Raw genomic sequence first — 20,510 nt, 5'->3', positions numbered from 1 at the left:
ATGAGATGCATCTATGGTCAAAGAGTTCCTAATATATCTAAAGTGTGCTATGTTCATTTTCAGTGTGTTGGTTATCTTTTTAATGTGTCTTTTAAAATTTAAATTTGGGTCAAGAGTGACACCTAAATATTTAATTTGGTCAACCCTTGATATTTCCTGACCTTCAATTGTGATTTTTGATTCAGTTTCATCTGGCGAAAACTTACGGCGGTTTATGAAGAACATAGAGACTGTTTTGTCAACATTCAAAGTTAAGTGAGAGTTTTTCAACCAACCGGAAATCTTTTTCATTTCCTCAGTTAACTTTCGTGCAACACCCTTAAGAGCTCTAAACATATCATCCATACAGTTTATCAGTTATCTGTATCTCTTAAGATGAACCCTCTCATGGATCATGTGGGTTAAAAATGCAAACTGCAAAAATGGAATTGACTTGATGGTAATAATAAAAGGAAATCAAAGAAAAAAAAATACAGTTCCACTTTTCGATACAGAGTTTTTTAGATTTGTTTTAGAATCTATGATTTATTCACACAGTGGAAATGTGGGCTAACTGGTTTGGCAATAAACTGACTGTGAACTACAGAAAACAGATTATATTATCAGTGCCCCTGATAATGCTTATAAAACCAAGATCAGCTTCTGCTGATTTTCACTCTGCTAACAGCGTCTCGAGGTGAAGTCAGAACCTCTGCTGGTGTTGGCCTTGTCTCTCTGTGTGAGCAGTAAACCCCTGTCCAAAAGGAGGACGTATAATAAGTTGCTGCTGATCTCCTTTGATGGTTTCAGATGGGATTATGACCAAGATGCCAACACACCAAATCTGGATGAACTGTTTAAAAGAAGGTGTCAAGGCAAAATACATGAACCCCCCAGTGATCACCATGGCATTTCCATCACACTTTACAACTATTATTGGACTTTTTGGTTATTTTTATCTGATTGGCCTTTGTGTAGTCAAAATACACACTTGCAGATTAAAAAAAAGGGAACAAAACAGAAGCTCTAACATGTTCATATGCTCAAATACTCAGTTGGTAACTATAATTTTGTAATGGAGCTACAGGAACACTTACTGGGTCAATTATTAAATGACGTGCAAAGTTAGCACAAGCTCCAACTTAAATGTTATTTTTATAATCAGTGTTCCTTGTTAACAAACCTTGCTCCAACTGACAGTTCTTGACCTTATGTGTATGGAGACATGTATTAAGAGTATTAAGAAATGTGGGATTACATGCACGCTGCCATCACAAGTAATTTTAGTTTATTAAAATACACTACTTGACCACAGAAACATATTGGTTGATCTGACTGAATCCAGTTTTCAATGTTAAATGTATACTTATTATTTATCAGTACGACTGTATCTTATTTTTTCTTCAGCTAGATGGATAGAGAATCATGATGCTGTCCATAACCTGATGTTTAATGATAAAACTGCCTTGAGAGTTCCACACAAGGAACACTGAAAGTGAAGTGACATTCAGCCAAGTATGGTGACCCATACTCAGAATTTGTGCTCTGCATTTAACCCATCCGAAATGCACACACACAGAGCAGTGAACACACACACACACACTGTGAGCACACACCCGGAGCAGTGGGCAGCCATTTATGCTGCGGCGCCCGGGGAGCAGTTGGGGGTTCGATGCCTTGCTCAAGGGCACCTAAGTCGTGGTATTGAAGGTGGAGAGAGAACTGTACATGCACTCCCCCCACCCACAATTCCGTCCGGCCCGAGACTAGAACCCACAACCCTTTGATTGGGAGTCCAACCCTCTAACCATTAGGCCACGACTTCCCCGACTCACCATTCTGAAGAGATCAGAATGGTGAGATAATGGCGCTTTGCCCCTGTGGATAACAGCTCAGAATCAGGTGAACCTTCTGACATTCCCAGAATTCTATGGCACTTCACATTTGGTGGCTTTTCACTGAAATAACTTTTATTTTCTTTCTTTTCTTATGAGTTATGTACATTAGTGTTTTATGCTATATCTTATGTTGTTAGATTAATATTTATTGCATTATTTTATTATTATGTTTGTCATGATGTTTTTTTGTATTTGTGTGCACCTTATAGCTATTATAAAGTGTTTAGCTCAGCTTGTGGAAAAGCTACTTGTGATAAATTTGATTTGTCATGTGGTTTTCTCTTTATGCCGTGTTTTGCTTGTTATCAGTATATTATAAAGGAACAAAACAGATTTTAGCACTTCAGTAGTTTGGTACTGTATATTATCAATATTCAGTTTATCAAATATATGTTGTTGTATTATTTTTTTTTTTTTTTACTGAAAATCTTAGTTAAATCAGTGAAACCTCCAAACCTCCATTGTTCTGGAAACCACAGCTGTTGTGGTTACTATTGTTTTTTTGTTTGTTTTTTTCATAATTTTCACAGATGTTCCTTACAGCATAGAGAAAGAGAAATTTGACTTTGTTTCGCTTTACTATGGAGAACCAGAAAATGTGGGTCACGCTTTCAGTCCCAAAACCCCAGAGAGAATAAAGATCATCGAACAGATCGACCGCACTATTGGCTACCTCGGGGAGGTAATTCACAAAAATGGTTTTACTGATCATCTTAACATCATTGACCACTGTTAAAATGGCCAGTGAGGTTAATGAGATCAAACTTAGCAATTACATGATCGCAATTACATAATTTTTTTTTTTTTGCAGAAATTTGCTAGAATTTGAAGAAAATGTAATGCCTAATCAGTGACATTAACTGTTGTTTTTTGCAGGTGGGAGCAGTGTCTTTGAGCCTTCTGGTACCACTGATAATTATCTTAACCTTAATTTGAAGAGATTTGCCAAAACTAATTAGTTTGTAGCAATCAGCAGGACCAAAATACATTCAAACGAAAAATACTACAATCACAAAGGCCTATTAAACAAAGCTTTCTTCCAGTGCTGAATGTGATGGTGATAACTGAACTTTTTCCTTTCATATTTATTATATACAGTAAAATAATACCAGTGCATACTGGAAGTTTGTTTTTATTGTGCACTCATTTATGAAATATAGCAAATATCAAGCATGGTCACAATAGTCAACAAAACGTGATCTATATATTTAAAATGTATTCGTGATTTGCTAAACTTGTGAGTTTTTATAAAAATCCCTTTATCCCACATATTCCACTTCCCTTTAAGTGCATTCAAAACATAAATACATATTCTTTTAAGTTTAGAGTACTAAAAAAACAACAGCATCAATATTGTACACAGTATAATACACAGATGTCAACATATATCTTTCTAAGCATTATATACATTTCATGCAAAAGAAATATTTAATTGAAATTATAGGTACATGAAGAGGAATTTTAGTAGGTGTTCTAAAATAATAAAAAAAATAGTCTCACTGAATGCAAGCAAAATTTGTTCAGGTATTTTGATCAAAATCAAACTCAGCTCTGCAAACCTTTTTAAATTGTTATCATATTCTCTGTATCGTTGTTTCGTAAGCATTTCATTCATGATGCTAAACTGACATACATCTGCACTTTTAAAAAATATATACCAAAAGAAAATTCTAATAAGATTTTGGCATTTCAGACACCTTTATGTTTTCAAACATCCCAACTGCCCTTAACTGGGATGCACAAGTTGCAAATTTTTGGTACTAGCTGGTACTAAAGAATACTAAAAGAGTCAATGCCAGTCCTCATCCTGCTCGTCATCCAGCTCTCCTGAGCTTTCCTCAGCTCCACTACTCTCTTCTTGTCCTCCTCTTTGTTCCTCTTTCCTCCTCGCTGCCTCCAGAAGCATCTCCTGCCGAGCTTTAGCGGCCCGCTCCTCCTCTTCTCTTTGGCGCTGCGCTGCTGCCTTCTTCTCCTGCTCGGCGTGACTCTTCATGTGAGCGCTGCGACTCTTCACCTTATAGAACACCCTGTATATACAGACCTCGTTAGAATTTATTCAAGTCAAGAAACTGCTTTACATATTTGCGCTGTTTTTGTTTTTATTTTGTATTGTATGGATTACTTAGGTTGTTACCAACATCTGGTGAAAATTGCATATCAACAGCACCTTTAGAAATATATTTACTGAGAAAAATGGTGACGTTCAATTCTTCTTTTAACCGCTGTATGCTAAATAACATATATAAATCCACTAACTAGTGAGTGAATGGCATGAATATAGGAATTTATCAAAGTATGGGCTTGAGAAAAGAATTTTAAAAGCACTTGTCCTTATGGATTATTTTAAATGTAAATAAAAATTATTTTTACATTTAAAGCTTTAGTTGTTTGCTGAATTTTTATGTTGCCTCATATATATATATATTAGGAAATAATCATTAATGGAACAATAGTTTATTTTGGAATACTGAATTGTAATATGATTTATTATTATAAAACATTAATTCATAATGAAAATAACAACAAAAACATGCTTATTTTAAAATATCGATATATTAAGTAATTTGGAAATATCACAGCCTAGATGCAATAACATTTGGATATTACCATCATATATTATTCAAATATTTAAATAAAATACTGCAATATTTTAATCAATTAATTGTGATGATAATATTAACACTGGGGACTTGATATTCAAATATGGAAATATTAGTTTCAATATTTCAGAGAAACTATATTGGAGATCAGAGATAGAGAGTACAGTGAGCAGAATTCTTACTTTGGAATTAAACTGTTCTCAACTGTCTTTTGAAGTAAATGCAAGTAGAACAAGCTGGGTTGCTTCAAATTGAATGAGTAGAAATTCAAAAGACAGGTACTGGTATATAAACACTGACTCACCTGCTGCACTTCTTGCAAGGGAAAATACCCTCCGGCTCCCCCTGAGTTTTGTTGCCAGTCGAGGCCCTGTTTTTCTTCCCGGTACTGTCAGAGTGAGGCTTCGGAGGTGCAGGGGGAGGAGTTCTGAAGGAGGGGGGAGGAGCTGGCATCAGGCCAGAAGACTCTTCCACAGAGCTGTTCTTCTGGTCCTCATGAGCCACGGCTGCCCTCTCCTGGAAGAATTAGTAACACAACCACACAGTCAGATTTAGCCATTCATCTGAATTTTTTTACTGGACATTTAATATTCCAGCCCAGAGAAACATGATGTTGTCTTTATGATGTATCCACTATATTTATATACAAACAAGAATGCTTTCAATCCAAATACTTACATTCTTAATGTTCTGAAGTGTCACATTGTCTTGTGTTCCCTCCGGTTGTCTGCTATCATTTTCTTCTTCTTGTTTCACTTTGATCTTGATAGAGATAAAATAACAGACAGATGATAAGGAACTGAAAGTCTGACCAGCAGTCATGTATCACAATGTACAGATTGTTTTAGCACAGATTTTCAGATGTAAATGAATAATTATTAATTTACTGTACATGTGCTATTAGCTCTTTAGTCAAAACAATGTCTAAAAGCCGTAACAGCCTTTACCACAGGGATACTATCCTCTGGCTCTAAAGGTCCATATGTATATGTGCCATTCCGGCCAACCTTTGCTTGTTTCTTATATGTGTAGTAGAACTCCACACACTGGGCCACGGTTTTACTCCTCACCTGCCAAAATACAAACACAATGTCACCATAAAAAGGGGAAAATTAATTTACATTCATCTATATAAGACCAGTAAACAAAAACGACTGTATACCAGTTTTTGCACCAAGAAGAAATCTCTCGTGTAAGCAGAAATTCCCTTGTTGAAGTATCTTTTTTCATCCACAGTCCAGCAGTCTGATCCTGCCAATATTTAAGGGACTTCAAGTTCTTTCTATTCACCGTACATTACAAACATTCTGCTGCATTGCAAAACTAGATCCATTTACAGTCACAGCATGCTGAATCGTGTTTAATTTCTCTAAGTGAACACAGTGAGCTCTGCAATTAGATGTAAATGAATTTCTACCAGCGTAGTGGTAGTTCGCCAGATGGTGGTTCTTGGAGAAGATGGGATTCTTCATCAACATCATTTCCAGAGCTTCCTACGGAGTCAAAATATATGTGTTGTTTATCCTGAAAACATACATATGCATCACATACAACAGTATTTGGACACTTTTCGATGCATACACTAATGTTCAAATGTTTGAAGTTATTATGCAAGAAATTATTACTTATTTCAGGAAGGCCGTGTTAAATTGAAACTTTCAATTAAAAAGGAAATTAAACTTTCAATTCATCAAAGAATCCGGGGAAAAATGTATTGCATTTTCCACAAATATATAAAGCAGCACAACAGTTTTCAGAACTGATAATAATAAGAAACGTTCCCTGAGCATCAAAACAGGATATCAAAATGATTTCTGAAGCACATTTGTAAACTAACATTTTTCCTAACTGGTGTCAATGTGATTTTTTTAGATGTCTTAAGTCAGAAATATTTCAGTGTGACTCAAGTGTCCAAACACTTTTTGGTATCACTGTATATTTAACTGTGCTCACCATGACATCCCCTCTGCACTCATGCAGGCAGTGCATCGCTAGCTCTGGGTTGGTTCCTCCTCCATTCATGACACTGGAGCAGACCAGGTTCATCAGGTCATCAACTGGAAGATAATGAGAATGGAAGTATGTGAGACACATGTCTGTGTTATATGCAGCTGGTAAACCTCAGCTAGATCAATGCAGTCTAAAGATAAGTTACGTCTAGTATCCTGGGAGGGTGTAGAATCGGCCTTTGTATTAGGGAGCCAGACCAGAGTGGCTTTATGCTGGTCCTTTAGGGCCAGAGTTCCATCCAATAGTTCTGGAATTTCTGCCTGATACTGAGAGCCGATGTTTATTCGCCTAAAAATGTGCAAAAGAGAGAGAATATATTAGAATAGAGGACAATGATTGTGATGAATAGTTATTTTCTTTTTTGATAAATGCTCACGGTTCTAGGCTGACAGGCGTTGCTTCTCCAATCACTGAGAGAGCAGGAGGGGTTATTTCAGAACTGCCTAAAGTGCAGATATAGCAGCAAGAGAGATATAGAAATTAGTCAGTGTCAGTGATGAACTACAATTAATCTACACCTGCAATTCATTGAAGCAAGAATAAACACAAATAGTGCATTTAAAGACGGATAGCATTCAAAGATCATACAATTCTCATCAATAGTGATATTAAAACACATTATACTCTTTATATTAATAAATGAGCATTGTGCACAAGTGACACTCCAAATAAAGTGTAATAAGAACTTCTAAATCAGTAAGTCTCGAGTGATATGTAATTGAAAATGTATGCAATGTATTTTTTATTTTAAATATATAACTTTTTTACTAGAATATACTAATAGATTTGTAACATCAAGTTTTATTAAAATTTAAATTACATGAAAACATGAAATAACAATAAATAGTGCATTTATACTATAAATTTACATTAATCATTAATAAATGCTCTACAAATGTCCAGTTTATTGATGGTTCAGCATATCTAATTAATGTTAATTTCTTTATCTATTAATATGTGTGAATGAACAGAGTGAAGTTAAAAAGGTCAAATTAGTAAGCACAATAGTTAACTAATAATGCATTATATCACCAACATTTATCACTATTTGAAATATATTAATGCCTTAATATTATTAAAAGTTCTGTTACAAACATTATGAACTATCAATGAACAATACTGTGTTTATACTGTAAATGAACATGAAACTAAATGAATAAATGCTGAAAGAAACTATTTTTCATTGGTAGTTTACCATAACTAATGTATTAGCAAATGTTTAGAACCGTACTGTAAAACATTACTAATACAAAATGGAACGCACTTGAATGCAGTAAACTTCGAGTGGCGCTGCGGGGTGTGGATGGAGGTGGCAGGACCTGGCTGCCTGCTGCCATAGAAGACAGGACAGCAGAGAAGTACAGCCCAGAGCCTTCTCGCACAGGGGAAAGAATGGGTGGAGGGGTGTATGGAGGGATGAAACTGGCATGGTCTAGCAGGCGTACTGGGGAGCGCAGATTGCTCTGGTAGGGAGTGATGCTGGAGTAAACAGAAGGGGTGATGAATGTGCAAGGCTGAGGTATGACCAGAGGCTCGGGACGCGGGCGGCGCCTGGATTTGTCCTCTTGCCCTTTTCCCTGATTCAAATAGAAATGGAAGAAAATGTGTTTTAATAACTATTTTATAAAGCCCTCAACAGTTCTACTGTTCCCTCAGGTACTCTTCTACACTGCAAAAAAAAAAAAGATCTAAAATTTCTTTCAAAAAAACTATTGTCTGGTTTTCAGAAAAAAAAAACATAAAAAAATTAAGTGAGTTTTTGTTTGAAACAAGAAAAATAATCTGCCAATGGATTAAGCAAAATAATCTTGCCTTCTGTTGAAATTATTTTGCTTGTTCTAAGCAAAGGCTCAGTTAATTTTAATAAAATCCTTCTTGATCTAAGAATTGTAAGATATTTTGGCTGGAAACAAAACAAAAAATCTAAGTATGAAAAAAAAATTTTTGCAGTGAAAAAAAGGCATAACATTGACATGAAAATATTTTGATGACCATTTGAGATATTTTAAGATAACCAGCGTTACCAGGTTTCACAAAAAAAGCAAGCAACATGGTCAGAAAAAATAAGCCCAAAACAAGCAACCCCTAGTTTTGGGGGAGGGACATACATATATCATGCCAACCTTATTGTAAAATGTTATCAAAATCTCTTGCTTTTTCATCAAAAGGCATAAATATGCTGAATAAAATTACTACAAATGGTTTTAGCATAAATTACAGCGTTATTCTGATGGGAAAAGAGGGAAAAACAATGTATGTCAGTGGCTTTAACAACCAGGAAAACATCATCATAACACACTACCAAGCACAAAAGCACAAAAGTATTCTGAGGAAAAAAAAACCACAACCCTGCAACTTCCCAAATCTATAAGTGACTTGAATAAACTAGACTAAAATCACTTATAATAAACGGATCTGGCAACAATAGCATTAACCTGTATTAACTGTATTAACCTGGATGAAGCTCTCGGATGCCGAGTTCTTTATTGAGAGCCGGCGTGCTACAATAACTGAGGGTTTACGATCAGGCTGGTTTTGTTGATGTGAAATCTCTGAGGGATGTTGAATATTATCCAGCGGTGTCCAGTTGCCCGGCGCATCCATTTGACCTTTCCGAACTGGCACCGAAACTGGGATGACTAGGGGTGCCATACCTGCTGGTCTGCCAGAAGTAACGTCCTCACACTATTAACAGAAGACAGAATAAAATGTAAATGGAGAAGAGAAAAAAAAAAACAAAGGATAGAGAAGCACAAATAGAAGTGTGTGAAAGCAACCGGCAGCATTAAAGTGAGTCATGAAGCTCTGTTACAGTTAAACACCTTTACAGGCCAATGTTCAGAAATGTTTTTTTTAAAACATCCATCTCAAACTGTTACTGTACACTGAAATATCTGAAGTCTAAGACATTTTAAAGAATTAATTCATACCATAAACGTCTTGGTTTGTGAGGCTTGGATCAGATAGATGTTAGCAAATAGGGCTTGGTGAATCGGCCCCTCCCAATTCCAACTGAATAGATTTTGAGAGAGTGTGGAATGTGAAGGTGTGCAGACATGCAGCCGCTCACCAGACTGCTTTACAATGCTCAATAACTCCATAAACTCCACTGTACTTCATACTGTATATGATTGGGGAAGTCTGATAGCAAACACTACTCTGAGCGGAGTCTGTACTGTAGTGTTTACTTTTATAGTTTGATTAGTTATAAAGCTGGTGACACGTTTCAACAAAATGGTTAGCAATGGTTTTGAATGAGCTAATTCACTACCTAGTTTAAACAACAAAAAACTACTTAGGAGACCATCAAAGCAGCAAAACATTCTAGCATATAATTAATGCATGCTAACCTTTCACAAGTTTGTGGTCAGTGAAATAAATACTTCTATTTAGCAATCACACATTTTTTTAAAGTGACGGTAAAAACATTTATTATTTCGAATAAATGCTGTTGTTTTAAAATAACTATGCATCTAGGAATCCTGAAAAAAGATGTATCAACTGTTTTTTTTTTTACACTGATGATAAATGTTTCCTGAGCACCATATCAGCATTTTATTTCCAGCCTAGTATTTTCTAATATGTTACTATTAATATTAAAACAGATTTCTGCTACTTCACTGTTGTAAGAATAGGCTTCAAATGGATTTCCAAAAGAAACAAGGTTACCTTTGCTGGCAAAAACGCCATCTCTGAAGCCTTTTGAGCTAGAGTCTCAAGGTTGACCTCCTTTGAGGCCCTCCGTCGTCTCGGAGTGCTCTGGATGACCCCCACTGTGGGTCCTTGGACTCCACCTACTCCTCCATTCTGAGCAGAAACCTTTTCTTTGGATGCCTGGTTACCTTGAGGAGAGAGTCCATCTTTGGAAAGCCGTCGAGAGCGGCGAGGGAGGACCTGACGTTTGGTTTGGGTCTCCTGGAGTTCTGGAGTGGCCTCTTCAGGACCCGATTCCTGATAATTTGCTCCTTGAGGGATAGGAAGTTGTGTTTGGGGGATGGTAACCTGGGTCTGACTCGAATCTGTTTTCACCTGAGTACTGGCTAGATCTTGTGACTCAATTCCTTGTTTGACTCGCTGTTTTTCTATAGCCTCTGGGTGTTGAAAACCTTGTGCATGCTGTTGCAGTTGCTGCTGCATCTGTTGCAGCTGGTATTGCCGTTGCATTTGATGCAGCTGCTGCTGCTGCTGCTGCTGTTGCATTTGATGTTGCTGTTGCTGTTGCTGCTGCTGCTGCAACTGACGCATTTGTTGCAGCTGTTGCATCTGGTGCTGGCGATGAAGCTGCTGTTGCAACTGCAAGAGCTGCTGTTGCGATTTCTGCTTTTCGTTATAATTAATATTTAAAGACGCACTGTTGCCTTGAAAGACTTGTTGGAAACCAGGCGCCTGTGGTGGCTTGGTAGCTCCGAATGCCAATTGGAAGGGTTGCAGAGTAGAGTCAGACATATCGTGATGCATTCCCTGAGGCTGATACTGGAGGTCTGCAGGTCTATGACCTTGTTGGAGCGCCTGAAATTGAGCATGATGCATGGCTGCCATCGTGTGATGGTCCCAATCCGCCCCGGGAATAGGAGCGGTGTCTGTGTAGGACTGAGAGGAACTTGGTGAGTGCTTCTCCAACTTTATAGACTCCATTTCATGACCTTTGTGAAAGGCTCTTGGGTCATCCATACCACCTAGAGAAGGTCCATAGTTCTGTGACCACTTATTCAGGTTCTGGGCGCCCTGAAACCAAGATGAAGTCTGCATTGGGTTTTGAGGTGTCCACTTTACTGGTTCCGATTGCTGAAAATGGCCTCGGACCTGATATGCTTTATCAGATTTGTAAACACTTTGGACTTCAGGGCTAGAATCCACCAAAGCCTCTGGGCTGCTGTGAGTTTGCTCCAAAGAGGGAGCACCTACGTTGTAGAACAGATCTCCTGAATGCTGCATTGTTTCACCAATGGCTTCAACATTCTGCTTGCTAATACGGTTTACGGTTCCTCTTTGGTGTGGAGAAAGACTCATGGCAATTGTGTGGAACTATAAGACAAGTAAAAACCTGGGGCATTCAACACTTCAGTTTTAAGTAAGCCTATAACAAGTCCAGATGAAAAAAAAAATGTTTTAGAGAGCAGAGCGCATGCAAGATTTTGTGGGGTCTAGGAGTCCCACCTCCCTTCTTGCTTCTAAACTGCAGTATAAAGGCGGTGTAAATATTTAAGAACTCAGTCATTCCTCAGTCACAGGATATGTTCTAAAAAGGAGAGAAAGACAAAAAGTAAGGTTTTAAACTTAATCACAATAGGGCAATGACAACACGTATTTGAATAAATGTAATCATTTATTCAAAAATACATTAAAAAATGCATCTTATGCATACAATAACTGGCACACACATCTTCTATGATGTACAGAGCCCCTAAATGGAAAAAAAGTATGATTAAGAAGTATGAGATTTACGGAAAAAAGTTTTTCTGCAACATCACAAAACATTTAAAGTTCCCCCAAGAAACATAGCAGGTGAACACAGTTTTTAGGGGCACAAAACTTGAAATGCAGAAGCATTGAAATGAAGTTTTTAAATCTTTTTATTTCCCTTAGGGGATGCGTAATGATGATTTTAGTTTCTGAATTAAAATTCATTTGAATACTTATGGGGGGAAAGGGCATAAAGTTCAAGATGTTAGGGTAAAACAACTGTCCAGGTATTAGGATTTAAAGCATCACTAAAAGCATGAAATCACTTAAAATTAAATCTTGAGTAGTTTCAGATAATCCTGTTTATTTATACATTTTAATAAATAAAACTTATAAAGTAAAAAAAATTAAAATTAAACTTTTATTTAAAATTAAACAAAAACAGTACATAATTATGTATAAACTTATTTATCATGGATGCTCTTATTTCATTCTTATTTTTTTTTGTCATTGCTGGCACATGAATATTTAAATCAAATCTTTACAGCAACACACTGAATTATAAATAGAATAAGAAATCTGGCCATAGCATGTACAAATCTGAGTCAGACAATGACAGGAAACTAAATGCAAATAATTCCTTTTGCATCATTAATGAATGGCTGTTTGGTAAGACCTGTGCGTAGAGAAGAAACATAGTGGCCTAAAACCAGGAAACTTGACAAACACAAATGCAGAAGGCGAGAGCAGACAGATCGGGAGGGGCGATGCAAGACAACAAGAATTACAGGAAGTGAGGAGGGAAAGGGAGAGACAGAGATGGGGAAAGAAAACAGGAGAGAGAGAACAAGCAGAACTACTTTTCAGCCCATTGGTGACCCCTCCCAAACTACAAACTACTATGAAAACATTTGTTAGATAAAAAACTATCTATGTAGAATCAATGCTGCACATCAAAGCAAACGTCAGTACTTACTTCCCTTTAAGACGACAAAGTATCAGTATCAGTATTTGTGAAGTTTGCATTTCTATGTTTATTAAACGACAGGTCGTATGTGAAAACATACTAAAACTGTAGCGTACTTACACGGTTGCAATATGGCATTGACGTCCTCCTTCCTTACTCTTGTCAAGTTCGGTTGACAGCACCATACAAAACAAAACTGTTCCAACCCTGGGCAAAGTCAACAGCGTGCATGACCATTTACACACTACGAACAATGCAGTCTGTCGTAATCTCCTAGACGTAAGTGCGCACATTTGATACGCTAAAATACCATGTCACAATGCATTGAGAGGCCTTTCCAACATGTAAGCTGACAGATTTAACAACTTTTGGTATCCGAAACACGTTTGAACACTTCAGTTGTAGACACCAAACCTGTTTTCCTGTTTACATTCAGCTGTTTAAGCGCAATTTTACCGATACTGTTTGCAGGACGTGCAGAGCTCGAGGATCCTTTTGAAAAATAATCAATCCATCAAAGTTATTTATCAACAAAAGAGTTCGCATTGACGCAGCCATTCAGCGCGTTTCGGATTGAAGGCGAGGCAATACGAGGTGCAAAAGCGCACGCTGTGATTGGACGAAAGTACCTTCTCGCGCACTGTTGGAATGTGTAATGTTTTATTTAGTGAAAAAAAGTGAAACAGAAGACCTTTATATTTCCATATCACTTTCACTTTTAGTCTTCGAGATATACTGCATGTGTTAACAGTGTTATTACATTCACTTTAAAAATGCATGATGACATGCAAAACAAAAACAGCACATCTTGGTTTTCTATATAATTTTTGACCTATAAATGTAATCCATCAAGCTTTCTACAAAACAAATATACCAACTTCAAGCAATGAGAAAGAAACTTTAGTCAAACAGCGTCACCTTGTGTGCCATACACGGACATGTGGCAATTCATTTTAACATTAAATCATTAAATAAATACAAGTTTGTATTTTTCTTAACTATTCAAGTATAATGAAATACTAGTCACTAACTGAATAAGTACAACCATATAATAAAAAGATCTAGTATCAAATACAAATACAAATATATTTCTTTAAGTGGACAAATTATTTTAGTTAATTTTCATGATTCGTTTTCATTCCCTGAAGTACCGAAGTGTGGGGTAATGCATGCACCAGTTATACAGAAAGGCTATTCTTACTTCCGTAGAAAGCAATAAGAATTGTGACTCATAAAAGTTTACCAGACCACACAAACAAACTGTTTATAAAATTGCAGACCTTAAAATTTAATGAGTTGAGGGTTAAACCAATTGTGTTGAGAGTGAAAACAATTGGTGCCAACACATATCCAAAACAAATTTAAGGTAATCACAGACAGTAACAACAGAAGAAAAGGCAATTTTTGTGTACCATATCTACGCACCTCACAAAAACAAAAAGGTTTTTTTGTAATTGGGACCAGTTTATGGAACTCTTTGGACATTGTTCAAAAATCATGTAACACAATTGTTCAATAAAAAAAAATGTATAAAAAATGTACTTGGAAAATACGAAGGCAGTGAAATATAAGAACCATTTGACAAATTTGAAACTGTAAATTATCTAGATGTGAAGTAATATTGTACCTTGACATAGAAAAAAAAGAGCCATCTGTTCTGTGTCATATCAGATTATTGAAAAAAGGGGCATGAAATTATAAGATTATGTGTGTTTGTAATAACATTATGGCTGAATAAAAAGAACTTGAACTTGTATCTTATGAAGATTTCACATTTCGTTGTCAAAGTCAGGATAGCAGTGAATGAGAAAGTAACCACCCAAAAAAAAAAATTAATAATGGCTGTCAGAAGAGTGAACAATGTCAAATTTACCGTCCCTCCAATATACACTGCATTATTAACATCCTCACATTAGTGTTAACTTTTTTTATTTTTGTAATTCGATGCAAAGGTGATACGAAGTATACATTTACATAGCTACTTATTTTAAAAACCAAAAATATAACAAAACTTTCAAGGATTCATGATGCTGACAGTTGAAATGCATCATCACAGTCTTGAGAAAAGCATCTAAGAATAACATCATTTGTGAAGACCTCCTGGAAAACCTTGCAGTCTGGAGACAAAATGTGTTAGTGACCAACTAAATGAGTTTTTGTTCATAAAAAGAAAAAAACAAGGGGCGGACTTGTTAACTTTTTTTAACGAAATGTAGAAAAGATTCAATGCCTCGCTCTCAAGATAATATAAAAAAGAAATTCGACGCCATCTACTGGCATACTAAAGTGTCAGAGAATAAATCTGAACGAATCGTTTTAGTCAAATGATTCAAATGAATCGAGTCACTGAAGTGATTCCAACGCCACAACAAACTTTGGAACGAAGATTCACTGTATAATATCCTGAATTAAATAAGGGTTTCAGCTAAAAGCTATTCATCTAATACTGTAAATTAAAATATATCCTTTTTATTGTTTTATTACCAACAAGTCAGGAAACAAACATATCGTAGTCGAACTAACACATTGTAGTAAACGTTATACATGATTTTTCCTAAATTATTGTCTTGGTCTGATTGCTTGGCTGCTTACATATGGTTCATATATGGTATTAAGACAGCAGACCAGTGCACCTCAAAATAAAAAATCTGCGCAAATAACGGGTCAGCTGGTGTGTCACATGATCGCCATCATGTGATTTGCATACAAGGCTGTTTAGATAGATGACTGTATTCATCATCATTCATCAGCAGAAAAGACACATCTCAAGACAGTCGAGAGGCTGATGTTCGCGGCCACTCTGTCCCACACTCACCATGGCTTGGACCAAATATCAGTACTTTCTCGCTGCTTTGATGCTCATCACAGGCTCTGTTAACACACTATCCGCAAAGTAAGTAACGTTAACTTAGCATGCACGCGCTAGATGGTGTTTGTTTACATGAGATCATTGCTTACTTTTATTAGTTGTCCGAACTTCTGCCTCTACTTATAGGGTAACGTTAGACAAATGTGCTTTCACGTTTTCTTTTACAAAGCTTCACGCCGTGTCCTTATTTTGCCACGTTATATTATTATTTTAAAAGGAGAATTTAGTCCTTTTTTTAAATAATGTGAGCAATAAATTAGATGAAAGAAAAATGATCATTATTTCCCCTTTGCCTTTTAGTATTAATGTATGCCATTAATATATATACAGACGAAGATGAAAATCGAACATTTCAGGACAAGATGACTAGACGACTCACGTGCAATTGTGATGATCCGATTGTCGTGACATGTTAATGGTGCAAAATCATCAATTCTGCCACCAAAACCCTTGTGACTATTAGTCAGTAGTGCAATCTCAGCAGTAAGCGTCTTACAATCAGAATTAGGTAGTCCATTTAGACAAGATCTCCGCTGCAAATACTGTTAAGTTACTTGTAAACTGATACAGCTTTGTATCTAAAAACAGTGGCTTGATGTTTCTAGGCAGATGGTATTTGATACCACACTTCACCCAGTGTCTGCTGAAAAACTGACACTCATGTTGATGATGATGCATCTCTGTTTTAACACTTCATTATTATATGTACACTTGTTTTTTTACACTGCTGTGAACTTTATTCACTACTTACAGTGCCATAATTCCTATTCTATTTACAAGTCAAATGATTTAAGTTAAATCTAAAGAAAGAGTTGATAAGAGTATTTTCTTCATCATGAGGCATTATGTCAGTCAAACATTGTCTTTTCATGGTTGTAAAAATTGCATTATTGTACCATGTGCATAGTTACTTATTAAACTTACAGTGAATGGCAGCTGAAAGGCTGATTTTACATGTTTAATATCATAGTTTTTAGTGTGTAATGTGAATGGATAAAGAGAAAATCATAATTAAATATAAAAATAATTATGTACAAAAATAACAAGCTTCCTGGTCATGTCCAGTAGCCATTAGTGCTTGGTCAAAAGATTTGTGTGCTGTCCCAAACTTTGTGTTTGCTATGAGTGCCTTTTTTATTGTTATACTGCATATTAATACACATTAAGTCTGATTAATTTTAATATTGGAAAATGACACGTCTAATGACCTGAATCTGTTCATCTCCTAGATGGGCTGATTTGTTCTCTGCACCTGGATGTTATGGTTCCCCAAATCATGCCTTCTCCCACCCCTTTGTACAGGTAATGATTTTCATCCATGCTCAAGATAACAACACTTGATTCACATCAAACTTCCCTCTCAGTACATAGTTTTCAGTACCTCTAAGAAGACGGAGAACTGAAAGTCTTATGTTTTGACAAAATGAGAACTGGTTTCGGCTCTGTGTCCTGCACTTCATATCACTTTTCCCCATCTCTGTTACTTTTCCTGCATGCATCTTAATATTTCTTCACCACACACCTCCTCCTCCTCTCACCTTTCCAGGCTGTGGGAATGTTTTTGGGAGAGTTGTCCTGTCTGGTGGTGTTCCACATTCTCCTTTGTCATGATCGGCGCAAACCTGAGCCCACGATGGATCCGGGCCAAAGTTTTAACCCTCTTCTTTTCCTTCCCCCTGCCCTTTGTGACATGCTGGGCACATCCATCATGTATGTTGGTGAGTATCCAACATGTGAAGTATATTCTTTAGTTCTTAAAGGGCAGGTTCACTGATGTACAACCAGCTTTGTATCGTTAAAGTGACCGCACTATAAGTAAATGATAATTGTATATTATCTTACTATATATAGACAAGTTTTAATTTATAATAGCTGAAACATCCGTTCTTTTTATTCTTGGATTGACATAAACAGGATCTGTACTTGTGTTTTCTTTCTCTAGCACTGAACATGACCAGTGCCTCCAGTTTCCAGATGCTGCGAGGAGCTGTGATCATCTTCACTGGACTGTTGTCTGTAGCGTTCTTAGGACGGCGGCTGCAGCCCAGCCAGTGGATTGGGATCCTAGTCACCATCCTTGGTCTGGTGGTGGTTGGCCTGGCTGATTTTGTGAGCGGCCATGGGGATGACTCCCATAAGCTCAGTGAGGTTATCACAGGTCAGTAGTTACCTGCTGCTAAATGTTTTTAATCATTTGCCTTTTACAAATCAGAAAATCTTTTCGTAGGCTGGATATCAGGATTGTTTCTTTATTTGATTATATCTTGCATCTTTATCTGACTGGACTGATTTTCTATTGATCTCGTCTTATAGGGGACCTTTTGATCATCATGGCACAGATTATTGTTGCAGTCCAGATGGTCCTGGAGGAGAAGTTTGTTTACAAGCACAATGTGCATCCACTGAAGGCTGTTGGGACTGAAGGTAAAGTTTTTAATGTAGTGACATATAAAGCCAATGACTAGTTTGTCCAAGTATATTAACGCTATGCATTAATAATGTTGTCATAATGATAATGATAGGAATTAATTTTTTTGTGTCACACACTGCAGTTTAAAAGTTTCGGGGGGGGGGGGGTATTGTGTTTAATTGATCAAAAATACAGCAAAAACTGTTATATTGTGAAATATAATTAAACTTTTTAAATTTTTTAAAATGTAATTTATTCTTGTGACAGTAAAACTAAATTTCAGAAGCCATTACACCGGTCTTGTGTTTAACATAACGCTTTAGAAATTATTGTAATATTCTCATTTAGTGCTCAATAAATATTTCTTTTTATCATTGCTGAAAAGAGTCATGCTGCTTAATATTTTTGTGAAAATCGTTATACTTTCTTTTTTTTAGTTGAATAGAACATTCAAAATACCAATATTTATTTATTTAGTCTTTATTATGGATGATCAATTACTAGAAAAGTCTAACTGCTAAAAAGATTAAATCAGCAATAAGTCAAAGGTATTAAAGATTAGTGAAACAATGCTGATTGGCTTAGAAACAAATGTTGTCATAATTATAGTTGATGGCTAGACCCCATTTAAAAGACTTCCATTTTTAGTCTCTGATTAACTTATCTGTCAGTGCCATTACTGATTATATTTTCTGATTATATTTTGAGTCTCTGATTATATTTTCAAAGACTGATTATATTTCTGACTTGAAGCAGTGGCTGCTTATCTGAGGTTATTTTACCCTCAATCCTCCCCATTCGTTGTTACTGTGAAATCAGAAAAATGCGTCCAAATATGCCTTTGTCAATAATGGACATCTAACGACAAACAGAGAATTTTGATTATTTAAAAAACGTATCAGTTTAGCAACATTTCTGTGACTGGCCTATTTCCCAGTGGCTTAGTTGTCTTCTCTTTCTTAGGTTTTTTTGGATTTGTCATCCTCACTTTGCTCCTCATCCCAATGTTCTACATCCATGTGGGAAGTTTTGCAGACAACCCACGGCAGGTCCTTGAAGACGCATTAGACGCCTTCTGTCAGATTGGCCATAAGCCCCTTATTTTACTGGCACTGCTGGGCAACACCGTGAGCATCGCCTTCTTTAACTTCGCCGGCATCAGCGTCACCAAGGAAATAAGTGCCACTACTCGCATGGTGCTGGACAGTCTGCGTACTCTGGTCATCTGGGTCATGAGTTTACTGCTGGGCTGGGAGGTATTCCACGGCCTACAGATTTTAGGCTTCATCATCCTACTCGTGGGTACAGCACTGTATAATGGACTCCACAAGCCCTTGATGGCCAAACTGCCCTGCTTCCCTGGAGAGCAGAGAGCAGAGGAGGGAGAAGCCCCAGAGAGAGAGAGACTGCTTGGTGCAGGGACAGCTGCAAATGAGAGCTAATATTGGATTTTAAACAAAATGCTGCCCACAAAGCATTTCAGTTTTAGTTTTAACTGTTATTTTCATTTTAAGAAAAGAATTGTATTTTTTTATTTTTGTTTTAGAGTTTGATTCAACACTTAGGGAACCATCACTACTACTAATACTACTACTACTACAGCCATCTTTGTGGGCATGTCTCAAAAAAAAAAAAAAGACAGTTGAATGCTCATTTTTACTTTAGAAAAGGGAATCATTTTTACATGATTTTAATGCCAAAAATCCTTAAAATAACACCTAAAAGTTTTTAATCATGTAATTTTATAGGTTTTAAAACCATTTGTTTGTTTTTTTACATGATGTGCTGTTGTTTGAAGGACATTATTTCACTTATCGTTTTATTTGAGTTATATTTTTAGCGATCTGTGAAACGGGTATTGTGTACTGACAAGAAAATCTTCTGTTTGTCTATGTATATTTGGTTTTTTAAAAATATGGATGTATCGCTGTGTTTGCTGCCAGTAAATAATACAATGTTTGTTTGATTTTTTGATTTTTCTGTTAGAGTAATACACAAGGAACCCTAGTCTCAAAACAGTGTAGTTTTTACTAGATGTTTTAAACTGACATCGGTTTCATTTCACAAATCTGCCCTCTTCATAAATGTATAAATTACTCTCACATCCTTGTTTGTACATTGTGGATGCAATTGTTTGTTGTTGATGAAAGCATGAAGAGGAGAGAACAGTTTCACTCAGTGACTATTAGATTAGATTAATATCTTTGTCACGTGTCTAATTGTGTGTAACAACCCTCTTATTGATTTCCTAACTAAATGTTTGACTTGCATAATTCCACAATGAAAATATGTTAACAAAATAATGATAATGTTGCACTTTTTAATGTAAATCTTAATTTACATATGTATACTATTGCACAACAAATGTTCAGTG

The 20,510-nt window shown here is 36.3% G+C and overlaps 2 protein-coding genes across 3 annotated transcripts; one reads left to right on the top strand and one right to left on the bottom strand.

Annotated features, from left to right (window-relative positions):
• Nucleotides 1–2,993: 2,993 nt before the first annotated feature.
• Nucleotides 2,994–13,481, bottom strand: mideasa (mitotic deacetylase associated SANT domain protein a). Of its 2 annotated transcripts, none has more exons than XM_052586853.1 (13): nt 12,978–13,481; nt 10,157–11,726; nt 8,942–9,172; nt 7,752–8,064; nt 6,864–6,930; nt 6,633–6,775; nt 6,431–6,534; nt 5,895–5,970; nt 5,640–5,728; nt 5,485–5,547; nt 5,156–5,239; nt 4,782–4,993; nt 2,994–3,904 (listed from the first exon to the last, which is right to left on the bottom strand). In XM_052586853.1, exons 2-13 carry the CDS (start codon nt 11,495–11,497, stop codon nt 3,667–3,669), a joined length of 2,961 nt encoding a protein of 986 aa, XP_052442813.1. In that variant the 5' UTR covers nt 11,498–11,726; nt 12,978–13,481; the 3' UTR covers nt 2,994–3,666. The 2 variants fall into 2 exon arrangements, with proteins under 2 accessions (XP_052442813.1, XP_052442812.1); XM_052586852.1 differs by having other exon boundaries at nt 5,425–5,547; nt 12,978–13,480.
• A 2,080-nt stretch (nt 13,482–15,561) lies between these two features.
• slc35f6 (solute carrier family 35 member F6) lies at nt 15,562–20,095 on the top strand. Its single transcript, XM_052587255.1, has 6 exons — nt 15,562–15,750; nt 16,956–17,028; nt 17,273–17,444; nt 17,669–17,884; nt 18,040–18,150; nt 19,100–20,095. Exons 1-6 carry the CDS (start codon nt 15,674–15,676, stop codon nt 19,576–19,578), a joined length of 1,128 nt encoding a protein of 375 aa, XP_052443215.1. The 5' UTR covers nt 15,562–15,673; the 3' UTR covers nt 19,579–20,095.
• Nucleotides 20,096–20,510: the final 415 nt, after the last annotated feature.

The sequence above is a fragment of the Carassius gibelio genome, chromosome B20, assembly GCF_023724105.1.
Source record: "Carassius gibelio isolate Cgi1373 ecotype wild population from Czech Republic chromosome B20, carGib1.2-hapl.c, whole genome shotgun sequence".
NCBI lineage: Eukaryota > Metazoa > Chordata > Actinopteri > Cypriniformes > Cyprinidae > Carassius > Carassius gibelio.
Note: the sequence above shows the minus strand (reverse complement) of the source record. Positions and strands in the feature narration are given on the sequence as shown.

Coding starts and splice junctions, on each gene's coding strand:
- mideasa (XM_052586852.1), bottom strand. CDS start 11,497: ATGAGTCTTTCTCCACACCAAAGAGGAACCGTAAACCGTATTAGCAAG. Junction 6,535..6,632: donor ACCCTCCCAGGATACTAGAC/GTAACTTATCTT, acceptor ATTATCTTCCAG/TTGATGACCTGATGAACCTG. Junction 3,905..4,781: donor CCTTGCAAGAAGTGCAGCAG/GTGAGTCAGTGT, acceptor CTGTATATACAG/GGTGTTCTATAAGGTGAAGA.
- slc35f6 (XM_052587255.1), top strand. CDS start 15,674: ATGGCTTGGACCAAATATCAGTACTTTCTCGCTGCTTTGATGCTCATC. Junction 15,751..16,955: donor GTTAACACACTATCCGCAAA/GTAAGTAACGTT, acceptor TTCATCTCCTAG/ATGGGCTGATTTGTTCTCTG. Junction 18,151..19,099: donor GAAGGCTGTTGGGACTGAAG/GTAAAGTTTTTA, acceptor TCTCTTTCTTAG/GTTTTTTTGGATTTGTCATC.